Here is a 21,306-nt window from a genome sequence, read left to right as displayed (position 1 = left end):
TATTGCTGAACCTTTAGTTTGAGGGAGCCAATCTGAACAGCCCTAAAACTAAACCTCCAAGTTTATTCTTGCTTATTTCCTTAGGATTTCTACATCATAAAGACTTCTGACATAGGGGCCAGGCCAGCACTATTGATATAAGCAGGCAGATAGGATTAAATGGATTAGATTTGTGAGCTGGAGGCCACACCTGTGCCCTGCCCCATTTCCTGATCTCACCTGTATGCTCATGTGCCAACCAGATTATGTAACCACTCCCCTTTGGAAGTGCATTAAAGGCGTGAAGCACCCAATCTTAGAAGGTTGGTGAAGAGTAAACTTTTTAATTACTTCAGCCTATCAAAGATACTTTATTTGATGAGTTTGTGGCTAATTATGGTCAATAAACTGAGAATGTTCCAGAAATTCTCCACATCTTTTTACATAGATAAGATTCAACTTTAAGGGCCAGCACTGTGGCACTGGGTGCTGGCTGCTCTACTTCTGATCCAGCTTCCTGCTAATGTGCCTGGGAAAGCAGCAGATGGCCCAAGTGTTTGTGCTCCTGCACCCACCTGGAAGACCCAGAAGAAGCTTTGGGCTCCTGGCTTTGACCTGACACAGTCCCAGCCATTGTAGCCATTTGGGGAGTGAACCAGCAGATGGATGTTCTCTGTCTCTCCCTCTGTCTATGTAACTCTGCCTTTCAAATAAATAAAAAATAAAACAAGATTCAATTTTGATTTCTAGTAGCTTTCTTTTCCAATCAAACCAGGAAAAGAACAATGGTGGAGGGGCCGGTGCTGTGGCGCAGTGGGTTAACGCCCTGGCCTGAAGCGCTGGCATCCTATATGGGCACCAGTTTGAGACCTGGCTGTTCCACTTCTAATCCAGCTCTCTGCTATAGCCTGGGAAAGCAGAAGATGGCCCAAGTACTTGGGCCCCTGCACCCGCGTGGGAGACCCAGAAGAAGCTCCTGGCTCCTGGCTTCAGATTGGCACAGTTCCAGCCATTGTGGCCAACTGGGGAGTGAACCAGCGGATAGAAGACCCCCCCACCCCTCTCTCTCTGCCTCTCCTCTCTCTGTGTAACTCTTTCAAATAAATAAATAAATCTTAAAAAAAAAAAAAAGTAGATACCATAAAATTCTTATAAAAAAAAAAAAAAAGAACCTGGCAGAGAGGCACAATTTTAGCATGGCAGTTAAGCCGCTGCCTGGGACACCATATGCCACATCAGTGGGCCTGTGTTCAACTTCTGGCTCTACTCCCAATTCCAGCTTCTTGCTAATGTGCACCCTGGGGGGCAACAGGTAAGGTTTAAGCAACTGGGACCCTATCATTCACAGAGTTCCAGGCTCTTCATTTTGGCCTGGCCCAGCTCCAACTGTTTCAACATTTGGAGAGTAAACTAGTGGATTGGTTCTCTCTGTTCTCTCTCTCTCTGCCTTTCAAAAAAAATTTTTTTTAAATAAGAACTGAAAGAGACAGAGGGGGTACTGGGGCAGGGAGCCCAGACAGACAATAATCCAACAAGGACACAACTGTATACTTGTACAAATCTATAATACCTAAAATAATCACATTAAAATTACACCATGCACATTTAAATTCTTAGAGATTTCAAGTCATAAATTATCTATTAGTCCACATCAGTGAAATGATGAAACAGTACTTGTTTTCCTTAGACAGTTGGCCTTCAGTGTTTTTTATTTTTCCCTTGCTCATATTCCATCTAAGCCATTCGGCAAAGCTTATTGCTCTACAATCAAAGCGTACTCAGAATCTCATCATTTCTTGCTACCTCCTCTGCTACCACCCTGGCTTAAGCTACCATGTCTCTGCTACCGTTTCGGGCTTGCTCCCTCTCAGTCTACCTTCCACACAACAGACAGAACAATTCTGTCGACATCTACCTAGGTCATGTCTCTCTTCTGCTTGGGGTCCCCCGGGGCCCCTATCTCACTCAGACTCCAAGTCAAGATCCTTTACCATTACTTCAAGGCCTTCTCTAACCTCGCTCCCCTTCCTGCCTCCTGCCTCCTCCACTCCAGCCACACATCCCTGTCTGCTGTTTCTCAAACGTACCAAGGGCTTCTGAATTTCCTGTTTCCTCCATCCCGAATGCTCTTCCACAAGACACCCACATGGCTTTCTGTTAGAACTGTCTTCGAATGTCATCTTCTCTGAGGCGTTTACTTTAAATCGTACCCTATCCTACTCTCACTGCATTCCTGTTCCTCTCTCCTGCTGTATGTTTCCCCACATTATTTTGCCATCTAACACAGTGTACGTTTTACTATTCATACCTTTGGTTCTCACTTTTCACAGAAGGTAAGCTCCAAAGAAGAGGCTTTTGTCCATTTATTATTGCTGTATCCCTGGCACCTAAAACAGTGCCCATCAAAGAGTAAACACCCAATTAACTATGTGCTGATTCAAATGAATGACCTAGCCCATTCCTGAACACATTACCTTGTAGTGGTGGTCTTCCCCTCCATCTTCTGACTATTCCAGATTTTCACTGTGCCATCATTTGAACATGTTGCAAAGAGTGAGTGTTCATCAGAGACTCTAATTCGATTCACAGCAGATTTGTGTTCATGAAGATGTGCAACCAGTAGCCCTTTAGGACGCCACCCTAAGGAAAAGCAAAGGAGCTTATCTTGAACTGTAATCTACAAATACAATCTCTTCCATAACCCCAGCTACATCACCCAGAAATACCTTGAGAACAATCATACCAACTAAACAATTAAAAAGGTACCAATAGCTAGCCAATACACAGTGGTCATACTGGACCATGACATATATTTACTGAGTAAAACTTCAAGACAGCAATTAAGTATTGTTCAAATAATGTTAGAAAGACTACCTGGAGTCCTTCTCCAGTATCTGAGAAGGCATAGCAGTCACTTGCTATCCCTGAAAATCTTGACCGTTGACACTTCACAGAAAGAGGTAATGATTGCCTTAGCCTAGAGAAACTGGTATGAGGGAGGCCACCTGAGCATGAAAAGTCTCAAAGACACAGCTGTACCATACCAAAAATGTGTCACCTGGAGTGACTTATTTAAACTGTGAGCTTTCATTTCCTCAAATGCAAATGAGAAGCATACAACTTAATCCAAACTATACAAACATCAGGTATAAAAGAGGTTAATGTTATTCCCTTGCCTACAATAAAAAAAAAATATTGCTTGATTCCCTCTCTATCTACAATTATCTAATTTATCATGTTAATATAAATTGTATTATAAATTACAGCCTGCAGGTGTTATGGTACAGTGGGTTAAGGTATTGCTTGCAATCCTGTATCCCATACTGGAATACCTATTCTGCTTCTGATTCAGCTCCCTGCTAATGTGCCTGGGAAGATAGCAGAAAATGGTCTGAGTGCTTGGGCCCCTACCACAGACATGGGAGACACAGATAGAGTTCCTCGTCCCAGCTTAAGATTGGCCCCAACCTAGCTGTTACAGTCATTTGGGCAGTAAACTAAAGGATAGAAGATCTCCCTCCCTCCCTTTTTCCCTTCCTCCCTCCCCCTCACTCCCCCCCCCTCCTCTGTCGCTCTTGGTTTTCAAATAAATAAATCTAAATAAACAAGTAACAGCTGCAGAACATTCGTGGACTTTCTAGTACTTTATGACATCTATAACCTTCTATGTTATATACATTCTTTTGTGTATGATTAATTTTCTCTAATGAATTCCCCAAGGCCAGAAACCATGTCTTACCCTCCTAAATCATTTATAGTACCTAGCATAGGTCTTGCATATAACGATTTCCTATGTCTAATGAATAACCTTTGATTTTAAGTATAACATTTTGAAGTATTTAATAATACTCTATTTTAAAATAAAACAGAAAGTTATGCTGAAGATCATATTGTACTGAGGATCAGCATTGTGCCTAACTATGTGATGTCATTTTAGAAAATACTTCTTTTAACAACAACAACAAAGTAAAACCAAGACCACTGCCAAGTCTGGCTTACTCGAAGATAAAAAACAAAATGTCTCCCTTTCAGTCTCTAGCACACATTGTGTGAACAATAGCTGGATGTGATTTTAGAGGAGGATATGCTGGATTTCAAAGTGATCAACAATACTTTGTCATGAAGTCTAGATAACCTAGAAGAGAGGGTTAAACATTTTCCTCTAGAATCAATTTCACACAACTCAACTGTGAAAATAAAAAAAAAAAATCAAGAGCCCAACAGTCCCTGTACATTTCTTGAATCACAAAATTTGATACGTTTACTATGATCACTGAATAAAATGTATAACTTCACTTCAGTATAAAATGTCACTTACAAAGGCAGAGTCTATCATAAAATAAAGTGCAGAGTTTGTCAACTTTTTTTCTGTTTTTTAAAGCAGGGCTGGCAAATAATATTGACATATTACAGACATCTTACACATTCCAGGATATTTATTTTCATGAGAACACTTCTGTGACTAGAAATCCCGCCCATCACTTAACATCTTTAAATCAATTACCTCCACTAGCACTTTCCCACGGCCACATCAAAGGCCCATGGGAATTCATGTGCTTTTCAAGTTTTATATTTTTAAAAGCACATTATACATTTCTTCTTAGAAGCTTTCAAATTAGTTTTATTACCAAACTCTAAATATAGAAACTTAATTACACATCTTTTTAAAAACTATAAACCTGGTATCAAAGACTAGCTCTGCCACGACCCTCGGCAAATCTGTTAACAGGGAAACAAAATTTTCAGCTGAAGTATCTCTAAATTTCTCTACAATCTTCTCAGAACAAAGGATTGTTTCTCCAATTTTTGTTTACTATCATTATTTGAAAGAGTTACAGAGGAGAGGCAGAGAGAGAGAGAGAGATCGATCTTCCTCCCCGCAATGGCTGCAGCAGTCAGGGCTGGGCCAGGGCCAGAAGGAAGCCAGGAGCCAGGAGCTTCATCTGGGTCTCCCACATGGGTTCAGGGATCCAAGGATTTAGGCCATCTTCCACTCTTTCCCAGGTGCATTAGCAAGGAGCTGGATTGGAAGTGGAACAGCCTGGAAGCAAACCAGCACCCATATGGGATGCCGGTGCTGCAGGCAGTGGCTTCACCTGCTCCGTCACAGCACCAGCCCCTCTTCAAGATTGTACACTGGGGGCCGGCACCAGGGCATAGCAGGTAAAAACTGCCATCTGCAGTGCTGACATCCCATATGGGCACCAGTTCAAGTCCTGGCTGCTCCACTTCTGATCCAGCTCTCTGCTACAGCCTGGGAAAGCAGCAGAGGATGGCCCAAGTCTTCAGGCCCCTGCACACACACTGGAGACCTGGAAGAAGCTCCTGGCTCCTGGCTTCAGATAAGTCCAGCTCTGGCTGTTACAGTCATTTGGGGAGTGAATCAGTGGATGGAAGACCTCTTCCTCTTTCTCTCTCTCTCTCTGCCTCTCTGTGCCTCTGCCTTTCAAACAATAAATCTTTAAAAATAAACAAAATTTTACATTGATACTTTCTAAAGTGGTGGGGTTATAGATGACTTTGTTTTCTTTTTAAAAGCAGCCATTATTTTCTTTTTCTTTTGTTTTTGTTTGTTTTATTTTAGCAGCCATTCTTTTCTAAACTTTCTCTTAAAGAATATTAAAAGATGTATGTCAAACTCTCTAGATATCTAAAGGAGTTTATCCCAAGGAGCTAGCATTCAATGAAGAAATGGAATAACAATAGGGAGATATAACCTAGCACACAAATGAAGAAAAAGCAGCACAGACAAGCTGAATTATTCAGTGACTCAACTAAGCAGGACACTGCCAATTGTCCCTAGAGCTAAAATGATTCAAACTCCACAACTAACAAGATTTCTCACTTTTTCCTTCTTCCCCTGGGCCCCCTAGGTGACAGTTTTACTCTCACTTCTTTTGTCTTGGAGGTAAGTGCATGTTTCCTCCATTAGATCCCACTGTCCCTCAGCGGAGCTCTTACCAGGTGGGGGGGGTTTGCTCTCCCACTCGGCATTTTCCATCATCTGCTTCGCTATCCTCTCAGCATTGCACTGCTCCCGCTTCTGCTGTATGAGCTGCTGAAGCTCAGTTTTACATGTTGTGATCCGAATCTGATAGGTAGATGGCAAAATTGTACTACTTAAAACCTGAATTACCGGTTTTTTATTCTGGACATTTGTCACTTCTGCAATCTGTAACACAAATAGAATTATAGGTATTTATGTTATAAGAAATGTATATATGAAGATTAAAAAGATAAAAATCCATATGTTCTATCCAGCTTTTTGTCCTTATTAATATACCAAATTTAAAATCCACTTAACAAAATGACACTTTTCCAGTGAAAATTTAGTTAGAAGGAAGTTTAATCACAAACACTGCATTTCCAAATCTCTATATTTTATAAAATATGGTTGACTAGGAAAGACTTGCCTTAAGTTAGCAACTTATTTCAAATACATCAAAATCATCATGACGTTATCACAAACACAGCAAACTTGAGACGTTTTCCCAGAAGTATTTTTGCTGTTTTACAGACACAACTATGTTATCTTAGAGGAGGAACAAAAAAGATTTAAAAGGTTCACTGCAGCCTAACTGTAATCGCAGTTCATAATCATGTTTTCAACCCACAATTTTATATTTTTATTGGCAAGTACTCCAGAGTGAAATTACTGGTAACCAGATTTCTCCCAGCTATAAAATTTAAGATAAATCTGTCTTAAAAAGAAATATGTCCTCCGCAAAGGGAAGTCATCATGTCGATTTCTCTAGCACAGTACACAGTCTTAACCAACCAAAGCAGCAGAATGGGCTTCACAGACACGAGAAGGACTGCTGCCTGGGTGGTAGTACCTGCGGGGAAGTAGACAAAGGGACACAAAGGCCAGCAGAGGACTCGGAACGTGGAGGCTTCCCAGCCTGAATCACCTCCTGGTCACTGGCTCTAGGTAGGGCCTGTGAGACTGTCGGTGGTTCCAGTGACCCAAACATGCTTTTCCATTCTTCATTTACATTTGAGTCTTGTTTTACATGTTTTCTAGCTATGAAAAAATATTCAAAATGGTCAGTCTCAAGGTAGATTTGTAAATCAGTATGCACATATGCTTCTACTGCTTGATGGGATGGAGGTAGCAATGGACTTCACATCCTATTTGTTCCTGAGGATCTCTAACCCATTCATATCTATGTATCAACTCACTAATTCTCACTTCATTTCTAGGACAAAACAGATGTGCTTTCAATGGTGTTACTCATTAGACTTGACTCCTAGTTTCCCAAGGCTAGCTCAATTTCAAGTAACTGAAGAACCAACAATAAAAATAACTTTTCAAATGTCATTGACCACACTGCTAAATATTATCTATTTCCAGGGCAGATATGCAGGCAATACAAAGATACATCCATACGTACATAGATACACAGGAAAAAACAACTGCTACACAGCTACCTCTTGACTACAGATAAGAAACCCTAACTTTGATTACAAAATGTGTTTAAGTAACACCAAGTCCTAGCGTTACCAAAGTAAAACATGAACTGCTACCATAATTCCAATAGACTGATGGACAGTTCTCCAATTTTGTAAACCTCATAATCTGATGACATACTGTCACATTATTTCACAAAAACAATATACAGTGTCTTATAACTTACTTTTCCCCATAACTAAATAACCTCATTTAAACTAATGAACACTTAGAGCACCGTTTTTTTTTTAGAACACTCATACATTTATACATATTTTTTCAACTGCCTATCAGTGTTTGCTTATGATAAATTTCCAGGACTGAACAGTTAAACCAAACAGTAAAGACAATTTTAAATTACAGTGTCAAATATAATGTCAAATATAATGTCAAACTGCCTTCTATAAAGAATATGATCAATTTATAATCTCACCAACAGTGCATGAAAATGTCTATTACTCCACATCCTTGCTTAGTCTATGCTAATCTCCCACCCAAGTACTAACCAGGCCCGACCCTGCTTAGCTTCCGAGATCAGACGAGATTGGGCACATTCAGGGTGGTATTGCCGTAGACCTATTCTAATCTCATAGGAAGCAAATGGCATCTCATTGTTTTTTAGATTTATTTATTTGAAAGTCAGAGTTACAGAGAAAAAGGAAGAGACAGAGAGAGAGAGAGAGATTTTCCATCAGTTTCCACTCCCCAAATGGCCGCAATGGCCAGGGCTGGGCCAGGTATTGTGATGTAGTGAGTAAAGCCACCATCTGTGACACCAGCATCCCATATGCGCACCAGTTCCAATCCTGGCTGCTCCACTATCGATCCAGCTCCTACTAACGGCCTGGGAAAAGAAACAGAAGGTGACCCAAGAACCTGGGCTGCTCCACTGCCAATCCAGCTCCTGCTAATGGCCTGGGAAAAACAGCAGAAGATGGCCCAAGTACCAGGCCCTAGACCCATGTGGGAGACCCGAAGAAGCTCCTGACTCCTGGCCTCCATTTAGCCCAATCCTAGCCATTGTGGATTGGATGTGAATGGATGAAGATCTCTGTCTCTTCCTCCCTCCCTCTAAATCTTTCAAATAAATAAATAAATCCTAATAAAAAATAATAAAGTTATAGTCTTTATATCAAATATGGCCATTAAAAGTTTATTTAAAATATAATTAATAGCATCCCTCAAAATCTGATGCTAGCATGTACTTAGCAATGAATATATCCACAAAAAGGATATACAAGAGATCTTTTTACAAACTTCATACAATCAATGGCAAAGGCACGAGAGCTAACAGATCCAAGTCTTGAGACTTCAAATGGCTACTGCTTCAAGTCTCCACTCTTTTGCATTTCACTGTTACACTAAGACCAGTCTCTTAACTCACAGGGAATTACCTAGTAATAACAAATTAGAAGTATTTATCTCACTTATATAGACTACTGGCTTTGGGCTGGAAGTTACAGGATTGAAAAACAAGCAATTCATCTTCAGTCATGTATCTCCAAAGACAACATGGTTTTCACTATAAGAACAGAGCTCTGAAATTTGCTTTGACACATGAAGAGCTGGGATTTTGTCAGCTTATCGATATAGTCTCTTAACAGTCAGTTCACTTTACCACTTTTCTTCTCTAAAATCTCCCTACTGAGTAATGGAGTCATTATATTAAGAACATTCTATATCTGAAAAATGGGATTTTTAATTTTATTATTAGTAATCAGCTAAAAACCAGTCATAAGAAATGCTAGTAATTACAAGCCGAATACACAAAAACAAATGTACTAACCTCGCTTGTCATCTGGTTCTTGTTTGGTTTTAACAAGATCAACTTGTCTCCCAGTTATTCCTAAGGCTGCCAAGTCAATTACACCTTTCTGACTACTATCGTGAAGATGGCTCTGGTCCACTAGATTGGCCTTGGCCTTGTTAGATTTCATCATGAAGTCCTTCAGTGCCAGAAGTTTGTCTTCCTCTTCTTCTGTCATTCCCTAAAACCAAAATAATCCACATGTTTTAAGTTACTTTCATAAGACAGACCAGAGTGATCGACTGAAGAGTCACCCCATCCAATATAAAATTCAGAGTCAGAATGGGAATATGATGCAAGCAACACAAAGAAAAAACAAGTACCTACACAGAACAACATGTCACTACCCAAATCTACCAGAACATTCTACTGGGGGCACGTTCTACCTTGTATCTTGATTTTTATCTTTCTTCCTAAATGGCAGCATTCAAATATAAATCATCTTTTAAATGTGCAAAGAACTTAATAACTGAAATTTAGTAGTCTTTAATATATAATGAATAAATGTTTAGTATCTAAACAAAACATCTGAATATACAATACTAAGCAAGTGGGAGTATACAAATATCAACCTTGCTCCCAGTTGTGTTCAGAATATTAGAGACTGTATGTACGGGCATTCTGTGATCTTTAAAATGTTCTACACAACTCGGAAGCTGACATGAACACTGGCTGAACTGCAAAGTAAGCAACATACCAAGTAGCATATCCTGACTCCAGGAAAATGGCTAGTGTTAGACTGCCTAGGTTCAAATTCCAGCCCTATGTGTGACCTTGGGCAAGTTATCCAATTTTTCTATACCTCTATGTATTTATCTAGAAAATGAAGGTAATTACTAACACTCACCTTTAAGTGAAATTCTAATGTGTCAATGCAATCTAAGACACTAACACTTGAAACGGACAGACAATAAACACTAAATAATTCATCTAAATAATTCACAATGTAACTTAAATATTCTGGTAAATGTGGCAGTTCTGCATTTTCTTCTTTCCAACCATCCACAGAACCCTCTAGTACATCTTTATTATGCAAATGAATAAAAACATTCATTTAATAAAATGGCAATGCCTCTGAGGCCTCAGTGTAGAATCTCATTAGAGTTTAAAGGACTATCCACAATTCACAGGCACAGTATAACACAATACAACTCTTAGAAACCAGAAAGCTAAAAAATATTACATAAAATCGCACCAAAGCATGATAATCACAGAGGGATTCTTGACTAAATTTTCCCCAGTATTAACAAAGATTCTTGGTTTATCTTCACCTTTCTTACTAAATTTACTTAGAGTATTTTACAGCCATAGTAATAGTTCTTCTCTTTTTGTTAGTCTAAGTTCTAGTCCACAAAAGAGAGGGGTACAGTAAGGCTCACAGAGAGATAGACAGTACTGGTACATGCTGGAACCATGAAACCTTAAGGCTAGTGAAAAGAAGCCAGATACAAACAGCCACAGCTTGTACAATTGCACTTACACAAAATGTCCAGAATAAGCAAATCCATAGAAACAGAAAGTGGATTAGTGGCTATCAGACACTAGGGAAACAGGAAGAAAAAAGTTTCTTTTTAGAGTGATGAAAATGTTCTGGAATTTAATGGTAATGATGGCTGTACAGCTTTATTAATGTACTCACAACCAATGAACTATACACTCTGGAAGAGTGAATTTGGGGATGGGCACGTGGCCTACTGGTTTAAGACATCTGTTAGGAGGATAGCAACCCCCCATCAGAGTGCCTGAACCCAACTTCTGCCTCTGGCTCCTGATTCCAGCTTTCTGTCTGTCACCCACAGGTGAGACCCGGAGTGAGCTGCAGCTCACAGCTTTGGGCCTCAGCCATTGTAGCATCCGGGAATGAACCCCAAATGGGAGTGTGCTGGCTCACTCTCGCTCCCTGTCTGGCCTGTCTCTTCCTGCTGTCTCTCTCTTTTTGCCTCTCAAATTTTTTTTAAAGAATGTATTTTATGGTATGCGAATTATACTCAATAAAAAAAATTAGGAATACATCACCAAAAAAAAAAAAAAAACACAAAAAAACCACAGATAAGAGCACTGTAAGAAAGAAAATGTACAGGAAATCAGCACATGTTCTTCATGAACTTAAATATAAAAATACTAAAGAGCTCCAGCAAACCTAATTCAATATAGAAATGTCATATAATTATTTGTTACATATTTTATACTAATTATGTATTAAATAATTACATTTGTAGATAAACAGGACAAGACTGCATTTATTCCAAATATCCAGGAGAAAAAGGTGGAAAAATGAGAATCAGTCAATGTATTTCACCACATAAACAGAAGAGAAAAACTATACAATGATCTCACATAAAGAAAAGGCACCTTTTAAGATTTAACATTATTTCCTAAAAACCTTCTTCATGTCCCAAAAAGAGGAATTTCTTCAATCTGATAAGACTATACAAAGCAACTAACAGCAAACATCACACTAAATAGTAACATGTTGAGTGTTTTACCTCTGAGATGAAAAACAAATACGCTCACTACCACCATTCCTTTAACACTATTGCAAAAATCCTTTCTTTTTTTTTTTTTTTTTTTTTTTGACAGGCAGAGTGGACAGTGAGAGAGAGACAGAGAGAAAGGTCTTCCTTTGCCGTTGGTTCACCCTCCAATGGCCGCCGCGGTAGCGCGCTGCGGCCGGCGCACCGCGCTGATCCGATGGCAGGAGCCAGGTGCTTCTCCTGGTCTCCCATGGGGTGCAGGGCCCAAGGACTTGGGCCATCCTCCACTGCACTCCCGGGCCACAGCAGAGAGCTGGCCTGGAAGAGGGGCAACCGGGACAGGATCGGTGCCCCGACCGGGACTAGAACCCGGTGTGCCGGCGCCGCAAGGCGGAGGATTAGCCTACTGAGCCGCGGCGCCGGCCGCAAAAATCCTTTCTACTAACATTTGGCCAAGGGAGAAAAGGTATTCAGATTAGGAAAAAAGATAAAACTGTTACAACTTACATGATATAACTGGCAATATTCAAAAGAAATATACAAATTACTAGAACTAATAAATTTTGTGAGGTTTCTGGATAAAAAGTATTTAAAGAATTTTTTTAAAAATTTTATTTATTTTATTTTATTTATTTACTTGAGAGTTACAGAGAGAGACAAAAGAAAGGTCTTCCATCCACTGGTTCACTTCCCAAACAGCCCCAACAGTCAGAGATGGGCGATCTGAAGTCAGGAGCCAGGAGCTTCTTCCAGGTCTCCCATGCAGGTGCAGGTACCCAAACCAGTGCCTATATATGGCATTCCTGCACTGCAGGTGGACGTCTAGCCCAAAGCGCCACAGCACTGGGCCTGATTTAAAGAATTTCTTACACCAGCTACAAACAGAAAATAATTTTTAATATACAAATTCCTACAGCACTGTGAAAAATCAAACACCTAGGACCAGCCCTGTGGGTGCAGTCGGTCAAGCTCCAATGCCAGAATCCCATGAGCACTGGTTCAAATCTTAGTTGCTCCACCTTCGATCCACCTATTAATGCACCTGGGAAACCTGTGGAAGATGGACCAAATATTTGGGCCCCTGCCACCCATGAGGGAGACCAAGATAAAGCTCTTGGCTCCTGGCTTTGGCCTGATCCAGCCCTGGCCATCATGGCCACCTGGAGAATGAACCAGTGGATGAAAGATCTTTCTCATTCCCTGTAACTCTTCCTTTCAAATAAATGAATAACTCTTCAAAAAAAAACCAAACACCCAAATTATTTATAATAAAAGATGTATGGAATTCCATAAAGCAAACCATAAAATATTACTGAGGTAAATTAAAGAAAAATCAATAAAATGTAAACATATACCATGTTTATAACTGTAAGAATCAATATTGTAGACATCAATCCTCTCTTACAGGTTCAAAACAATCTCAATCAACACAGCAACACATTTTTTGGTATAAAGTGACAAGCAGATTTGAAAAAACAATCCTATGGGAATGTAAAGGTGTAAAGGAGAGGTAAGAAAAAACTTGAAAAAGAAAAACATAAGCTATATTTATTCTACCAGAGAGCAAGACGAAGAAATTGCACCACTTGTATCAAATCAATCTGTTTCTGATCATGATGGAGAAACAGGGACCAGATTTAACTTTCCCCCTTTAAACAACTTTAAGGGGAAGGCAGTGAGCTAGCAGTTAAATTGTCTGTATCACATATTGGAGTGCCTGGGTTTGAGTCCCAGCTCTGCTCCCAATTCCAGCTTCCTGCCAAAAAGCACCACGGGAGGCAGCAGGTGATGCCTCAGGTGGCTGGGTCCCTGCTGCTCTCCTGGAAAACCAAGATTGAGTTTTTGGCTCCTGGCTCTCGCCACGATCAGTCCCAGTTGTTACAGGCATTTGGGGAGTGAAGCAGCTTGCTTTTTTTCTGTCTCTCTCAGTCTCCCTGTCTTTCAAATAAATAAAATTGTAAAAAACAAGTAAATAAGCAAGTTTAAAACTGGTCAAAAAAACATGAAATACTTTCCAGGGATGAAAAAACAGGTGGCACATGGCTAGGATTCCTAAGATGAAGATGAGTCCTACGACTGTCCCAGCCTACAGTTCCTAGGTCCTGCATAAAGAGAAGGAACATAAGCAGAGTACAACAGGCTGAATCCACGGCACAACTCAGAGTTCAAGAAAACCAAAGGCTGAACGTGCAGGGCAGAGAAACGAAGGATATGCAGAGAGGTGAGAACTTTAGAGAGTTACAGGGGACGGGTCTCAGGTCATTGACTGAACATTAAACTCACTGTATATCAAAAAACTGAAGTTGGTGTTTTTCCGCTACTGCTTCTTCTGAAGTTCACAAATGTTCTGGCCTGCTCTCCCTTCTACAAGCAGCACCTGTCCCTAGAACAGTGTACCATCTCCAAACCCGTAACAGTTTCCAAAATTTACTGTACGTCTCCTCATCAGAAATAACACAAAACAAAGGACAATTTGTTCCTGCTTTCCAAGCAGACAAATGAAAGGATAAATAAAGACAAAGGAATAAACCAAGCACCAAAACTGCACAGCAACATGAGTTTGTGTTTTGGTGGTTTTTATCATGGCACAGTGAGTGCAGCAGTGGTAAAAGCACTTGGGAGAACAACAGCAGGAAGCAGACAGCAAAAGAGCTATGGGAACCACTCCTCCCATTCCCTCCTTTTACCATGGAAATAGCAATAGCTGCACCTTGACAAGAGGAAAAGAAAGAACTTAGGGCTAGGTTAGCTCCATAACTTAAAATAAAAAGCAATCCTCAGGATACAGGCTTTTAATTTGATTTATGGATTGGCTGGGCAAACAAAAAAGTGTGTATGTATGTGTGCGTGTGTGTGTGTGTATATATATATATATGTATATTTGTGATATACACATATCACAAATTCAAGCCTGAAGAGACATTTAGACTGGTATGAATTTTGTGGCCATTAAGATCCTTCTTGTAATGATTACTGACTCAAGAGAAACAACAGAAAAATGTGATTCACAATCCAATTTCCCATAAGTTGCCTTCTAAAACATAAAATACATCTAATGCATAAGACAAGGTTAAAGAAAACCCAAAAGAAAAAGCTCTTTGGAAATTCAAGTCACATCAAAGAAGTCCTGGAGAATATAGGAAACAGAACCATTGTCCTTGAAGACAGATTAGAAGCAGCCTCAGCCTCCAGGCAAACTTGGATCTAAAAAACCCAAAATGGTTATTGACCAGTTTCCCACGGGAGCCTATTCCAGTGTTCAATCACCCAAACCAAGTCTGGGCATCACACAGCCCTGGGTACTCAGTGACAAGCACAATACATGAAAAGACTGACATCGCAAAACTGATAAAATTCTCTCTCTCCCATTGAATGCATCTTCTCATCTTTTCTTTTTAGGCAAGGGATGCCTGAAAAGCATTCTCTTTACAAAACATTGTGCAGAATTAAATACAGTCATTGAACTTGTCCCTCAGTCTTTGCTCATGGAGCACATATTCTGCAATCGTATTATGTATTTTTAGCCATTTTTATTCCTATCTGGATTTCTCTACATGTCCCTTTTAAAGCAGCAGGCTGAATCTCAGTTTAGTATTTCTAGAGAGGTCTTACGAAGGTAAAGTGCAATAGGAATATTCATACTTCTAACAAGGCTTATTAATTGATCCAAATTCACAGCCTTTTAAGATACAGCAGTAAAATGCTTGTTTATTCCATCTAAGATGCATTATAAATGCAAGCTATTTCAGCTCCTCACATGCAGTGAGAATTCTCAACGTGGACTGAAATGAACAAGGGTTCTCCTATGCTGCATCTATATTTTTGCAACATTTCTGCTACATAAATTTCATTATATTTTTAATGAAATATATAATCGAATCATTATTTAAATCTAAGGCTATTTGTACACTGTTACACTCATTTATTTAGCCAGTAATCACAAAAGAAAGTTAATACATTTTATCTAACTCTTACTTAGCTCAACACAAGTCCTTATCATATTCTAATATGCATTTGCTTTGGGATTTAAGCAAAGATATGATGTTTGCCCAATTTTTTGTTATGCTAAAACCTACTCAATTAAAAATATTTTTAAGGCATTTTGTCTACTGGGTTAAGATGCTGCTTGGGAAGACCACATCCTATATTAGGGTGTCTGGGTTCAAGCCCTTGCTCTACTCCTAATTCTAGCTTCCTACTAATGCACACCATGGGAGACAGCAGGTAACAGCTCAAATACTTGGGTTCCTACCACCCTTGTGGGAGGCCTGGATTGAGTTCTTGGTACCTGCTTAGGCTTGGCCTAACTCTGGCTGTTGCTGGTCAACTAGGAAGTGAACCAGCAGATGAGAGATCTCTATATCTCTGTCTCTTTGCCTTTCAAACAAACAAAGCAAATAAAAATTCAAAAAAATGTAATAACTATTTTTATGAAATCTGCATTTAAATATAAGATTTCAGAAAAGTGGTATGACCTGTGATAGCAGTTTCTTTAGAAGCTGTGCGATGGCAGGATCCTCTGGTGGAGGGCAGTCAGGAAGAGAGCCACTTCGTTTCTTCTGACGCATGTGAAGATGTCTGAACAAGCTAGCAATATCTTTAGACCTCAACGCGTAATCAAATATAGAACGGCTTACTGGCTCTTTTAAGACACTGAGCAGAACAAGTTTTCTTTCAATCTATATTAGAAAAATAAAAAGTATCAGCCAAAAATACATTCTAGTACAGTTATTTGCAAGTTAACTATAACCATCCTGTGAAAACATAAACACTTTCTAAGGAAATGAGATATATCATCTAAAATTTTTCAGAAGAAAAAATTTTAAATGAGGTATTTTTTATTTTTCATTGTTAGCACTAGAATACACATCTGTTTCCAGCATAATGAAGACTAATAATAAAAACATATGCCAGAAAATTTTAGAAAATGAAAAAGAGCCTTTTCTAGATCCCAATATGTCAGAAGATTCTCTAGATCTAACAAACATCTTTGGTTACAGGCCTAGCAGCCAGTAGGTATTGAACCAGAAAGGATATTCATATCACAGGTCTCCCCTTCAGCCGTGACATCTTCCCAAATAGAGTCAACTGCATCTAAAAACAGTACTCGCCACGGAGTTGGTAAAATCTTTCCTTAACTGGCCGGCGCCATGGCTCACTAGGCTAATCCTCCACCTGCCTGCGGCATCAGCACCCTGGGTGGCACGCTGGGTTCTAGTCCCGGTTGGGGCACCAGATTCTGTCCCAGTTGCTCCTCTTCCAGTCCAGCTCTCTGCTGTGGCCCAGGAAGGCAGTGAAGGATGGCCCAAGTGCTTGGGACATGCACCCGCATGGGAGACCAGGAGGAAGCACCTGGCTCCTGGCTTCAGATTGGTGCAGCATGCCGCCCGTAGCGGCCATTTGGGGGGTTAAACAACGGAAAAAAAAGGAAGACCTTTCTCTCTGTCTCTCTCCCTCTAACTCTGTAAAAAAAAAAAAAATCTTTCCTTAATTGTTCCCCAAGATACTTTGTCAATACATACACAATAAAAAAGAGCACATTACTATAAGAGTAACATATTTTTAACAACCTGGTGAATTACAAAGTACAAATGATCATAAAAAGTTATCTTTTGTCTAATCCAAACTGCAGAAAGGTAAAATCTGCAAAGCAAATGGATAATTATCCTCTCAACTCCTGATTCTGGCCTTTAAAAGTATAGAACAATGATAAAAACAAAAGTTTAATTAACTTCTAAATAGAATTATTAGTCAAAAACTGGGCATTTCTACACCTGATTTCTAAAGAAGCATAAATAAACTTAAAAAAATAAAGGTATACTCTCTGGTAGTATTACCCATCTTTCACGCATATATAAGTAACTTCTCAGGCTAAAAATATGTGAATTATATAAACTCTACAAAAGAAAAGAATGACAATTCCCAGAAGTGGATTAATCTATGAGGAAAGTAAGAAATGAAGACACAATCAAAACTTCCTAATTTTCAGAGTATATCTAAGATCCTTTTCTCCAACCGAAGAGAAGGTACACTGAGTAATAAAAGTAGGAGAAGCCAAGAGAAGCATGGAAATTCCAAATGGGAAATAAAATATTAGTAAAATTGGGACATTTCAGGATGTTTTAACAGCCAGAATCACTTTTCAACATTCCATTTATATACTTTATATTGGTATTTGTGTATCCAGCAAGATAAAGGATACAAATACTGACAAGTTGAGTAAATAAAATTTGCCTTGAATGAATCAAAGACCCGAAGTTTATCCAGTGCTATTACTGCTTGAGGTAGTTAGTAGTTAGTAGTCAAAAAACCACAAACATCTTTTATAAATGTAGACCCTGGTAGAAATCAATTTTACTTTACAATAAAAGCAGGCTTCCATCAATATATGTTTATACTAGATTATTTCACTTTAACATCTGATGCTTTACAGTATTACACAAAATAAAGCATAAACTACTACCACATGCTATATTGTGTATAATGAAGTATAACATAATATTTTCTCAGCTTCAAGAGTGCTTGGTTCATTCTCATTAACTAGTTAGAAAGGAGTATAAAACTGCTAGGAGTCAATTTAAATCTTTAAAAGTTAAAAAAAAAAAAAAACCTGGTGTTAAATTGGAAATGGCATAGAAAATTAATTAATTTTTAAAAAAATATTATGTAGGATCTCTGCCTTTAATGTGCTGTACACTCTTATTTAATGCTATAACTAGTACTCCAACAGTATTTTTTTTTTTCACTTTCTGTTGCTATATGGGGGCAAACTGTTGAAATCGTTACCTAATTTATACTAAACTGATCTTTTGTATATAAAGAGAATTGAAAATGAATCATGATGTGATTGGAAGGGGAGAGGGAGCGGGAAAGGGGAGGGTTGTGGGTGGGAGGGAAGTTTTGGGAGGGGGAAGCCATTGTAACCCATTAGAATTAAAATTAATAAAAAAAAAAAGAAAAAAAAGTTTTTAAAAACATAAAACTCTAAAATTTTTTTAAAAGAGGCACACTTGGGAAGGAGGACTGACTCTAAGTTAGAACATGTATACCTGTATTATTGGTTGGGTAATGTATGGACCAAGATAAGGCATCAGTTTACAGTAGACATCAGCTGTGCTTATTTGATGGGCTACCACTGTGATAAATCCCACGGCACCATAGCGTATCCATAGATTGGGATGACACAGGAAGGGGGCTAAAGAAGAAGGAAAAAGGTACGGATCAAACCAGGTTCATAAGTACTTCCAAACTATCAGGATAAATAAACCTTCACTTTATAACCTAAGGATCACATTGCAAAGTTAGTAGCAAGTAACTTCACATACTCAATTACCTTCAAGCATCTCAAGCAACTGAACAGTGTTATAAAACTTTGTTCACATAAATACTAATAATATCACAACAGAAAAAACTGTTATCTCCTAAATACTTAATCATTTACTTTTTTTTTAGCCAGCGCTAAAGATGGGTGGGCACTTACTCATTTACAACACTCATTTAAAGCCTATTAGAGATCTTGCAAACTCCCCAAAACATAAACTATTGTTATCCCTCTTACATGCCCACAAAAATTCAAGGATATACCCTCTGTCCTTCAGGACATAGCAATGAGATTAAGTGAACGATCTGCATGATAGTCTTTTAAATCCAATGGTTTGTTCAAATCTAATTCTGTATATAATTCATAATTTAATTGACAAGTCATTATGGACAGGAACTGAAATAGCAGAAAACATGTCTACTCTTCAAAGGTTTAAAATGTAAAATTAAACCATAACAATATTTTTTATCCTTTTTTTTTTACCAAGTTTTTGTATTAAACCTAAAGTCAATGTCAACTAATCAAAATCAAACTAACCTGAATTAGAATAAAACTCAAGCTTCTAAAAGAAAACAAAAATTACATATTAGCCATAAATGCAAAGACATCTACACTCAAACGATATTGATTTTGAAAGAAAACCATGCTAATAAAAATACTTCACTTTGTCAATAAATCTTATCTAAAGAAAGGAAAGCAGAAAACCATTCAAAATATCTCTCTCCAAAATTACCACATTTCCAATTCCTGTAGTTACTCTGGAGAAGTTTTGTATTATTTCATACATAACCTGCAGTCTCTGATCCTCCCAACAAGAGCAGGCTGATATTTCCCTTGGGAGTAGAGGAAAAACAAGGAACAGAAATACACTGAGAACCTCCCAGAAGTGGCTCCCATAATCAGTCACATCACTTAGCTTTGCCAAAGTATGTTAGCAAACATAACACAAAGTTGAAATGTGCTACACAGACAGCCTTGCCCTCTGCTTCTACCATCCTCACAACAGGAACTTAACTTGGGCAGGGTCCCAGAACGAGACAAATGGGTTACAGTCACCAAAGATGATCTAGAGATGTACAGCCTAAAATAGAGCCACCCAGAAAATCCACACATGCAAGAGAAATTAACTGAAGAATGAGACTGTGCACTTGACTGTTGTACAACAGGACTGTATTAGTAACTAGATGACTGCTGCAGACCACATCAAATACTCAAAACCCAGGAAGTCAGAATCAACATAATTTCCAATAAAATAGAGTACTCAATATTCTCTCTAAACTAAATATTGCAATTATTTGGGTCAAGCATGGGGAAAAGTGAGTATCTGTAATATTTAAGTGAGAAGAGTTCAGTTTTTGAAGAAACTGCCAAAGAAATCACAATAATAACCATCAAAAATACAACCGTAGCTCGCTTTCAGAATCACGCAACAGACTGATGTTAGCAAGACGGTGGAACAGGACATTTCAGCACTTGTACTCTACAAAAAATATCAATTTTAATAGCTACCCATGCATGAAAATACTTTCACAAGAAATAAGGAAGTCAGATGAGAGATTACATCACTTAGGTATAGCACAAACAAAAAAATATACTGAAGAGGTTAGAAGGAACATTTTCACAGTACCTTGTCAACTCTTTCCCCAAACTAGGAAGCGCAATGCAGAACATCTTCCAGGTAGGAGGAGGAAGGTGAAGCAAGCACCTAACTCGTCACAGACCATGGCATAGGTCTATCCCAGTGGAACGCAGGTTCTAGGCCCATCCACAGACACAGGCTCCTCATCAAGTTATGGAAAACCCAGACACAGTTGGACCCAGGGTCCAGAATCACCACGGTAGACCCCTGTATCTGGCTGGCCATGCCAGCCCAGGCTGTAGGACTGTTCCTGATGATTCAGCTTCCAGGTAAGTCCCTAAAGACCAGGAATCCAGGCTCATTCCCATAGACAAAGGCTCTAGGGCTACTCCAGTGGATCCTAGCATTAGGCCAGCCCCTATGGACTCAGGAACTAAGCCCAATCTAGTAATAAGCAGGTATCCACAGACTTGGCGCAAGGCCTGCCCAAGCACCAAGTCAGCACTGTGCAAGCTTCAGGCCAGTTCCTCAGATATAAGCTCTGGGTTTGCCCCACAGGCTTAGCTCTAGCATCACCCCACAGACCAAGTGAAGAGAACCACACTAATAGGTTCTGATGGTCCCAGTACAAGGGATCCAGGCCCATCCTGTAAGTCACCATTGCAGGCCCACTCCGATGGACCAGGCTCCACGCTC

General features: G+C 39.2%; 1 protein-coding gene across 1 annotated transcript in view; it reads right to left on the bottom strand.

The window, feature by feature from the left end:
- PIK3R4 (phosphoinositide-3-kinase regulatory subunit 4) overlaps positions 1-21,306 on the bottom strand; it is a 69,813-nt gene that overhangs the window by 15,425 nt on the left and 33,082 nt on the right. The window contains exons 8-13 of the mRNA XM_062214835.1: positions 18,760-18,905; positions 16,186-16,389; positions 9,216-9,417; positions 6,816-7,003; positions 5,941-6,151; positions 2,454-2,619 (exon numbers count right to left, since the gene is read on the bottom strand). Coding sequence (XP_062070819.1) covers positions 2,454-2,619; positions 5,941-6,151; positions 6,816-7,003; positions 9,216-9,417; positions 16,186-16,389; positions 18,760-18,905 — 1,117 coding nt within the window. The remainder of the gene's footprint in view (positions 1-2,453; positions 2,620-5,940; positions 6,152-6,815; positions 7,004-9,215; positions 9,418-16,185; positions 16,390-18,759; positions 18,906-21,306) is intronic.

The sequence above is a fragment of the Lepus europaeus genome, chromosome 2 (genome assembly GCF_033115175.1).
Source record: "Lepus europaeus isolate LE1 chromosome 2, mLepTim1.pri, whole genome shotgun sequence".
In the NCBI taxonomy this organism is placed as follows: domain Eukaryota; kingdom Metazoa; phylum Chordata; class Mammalia; order Lagomorpha; family Leporidae; genus Lepus; species Lepus europaeus.
The sequence above is the reverse complement of the archived record's forward strand: the minus strand, read 5'-3'. Positions and strand labels throughout refer to the sequence as shown.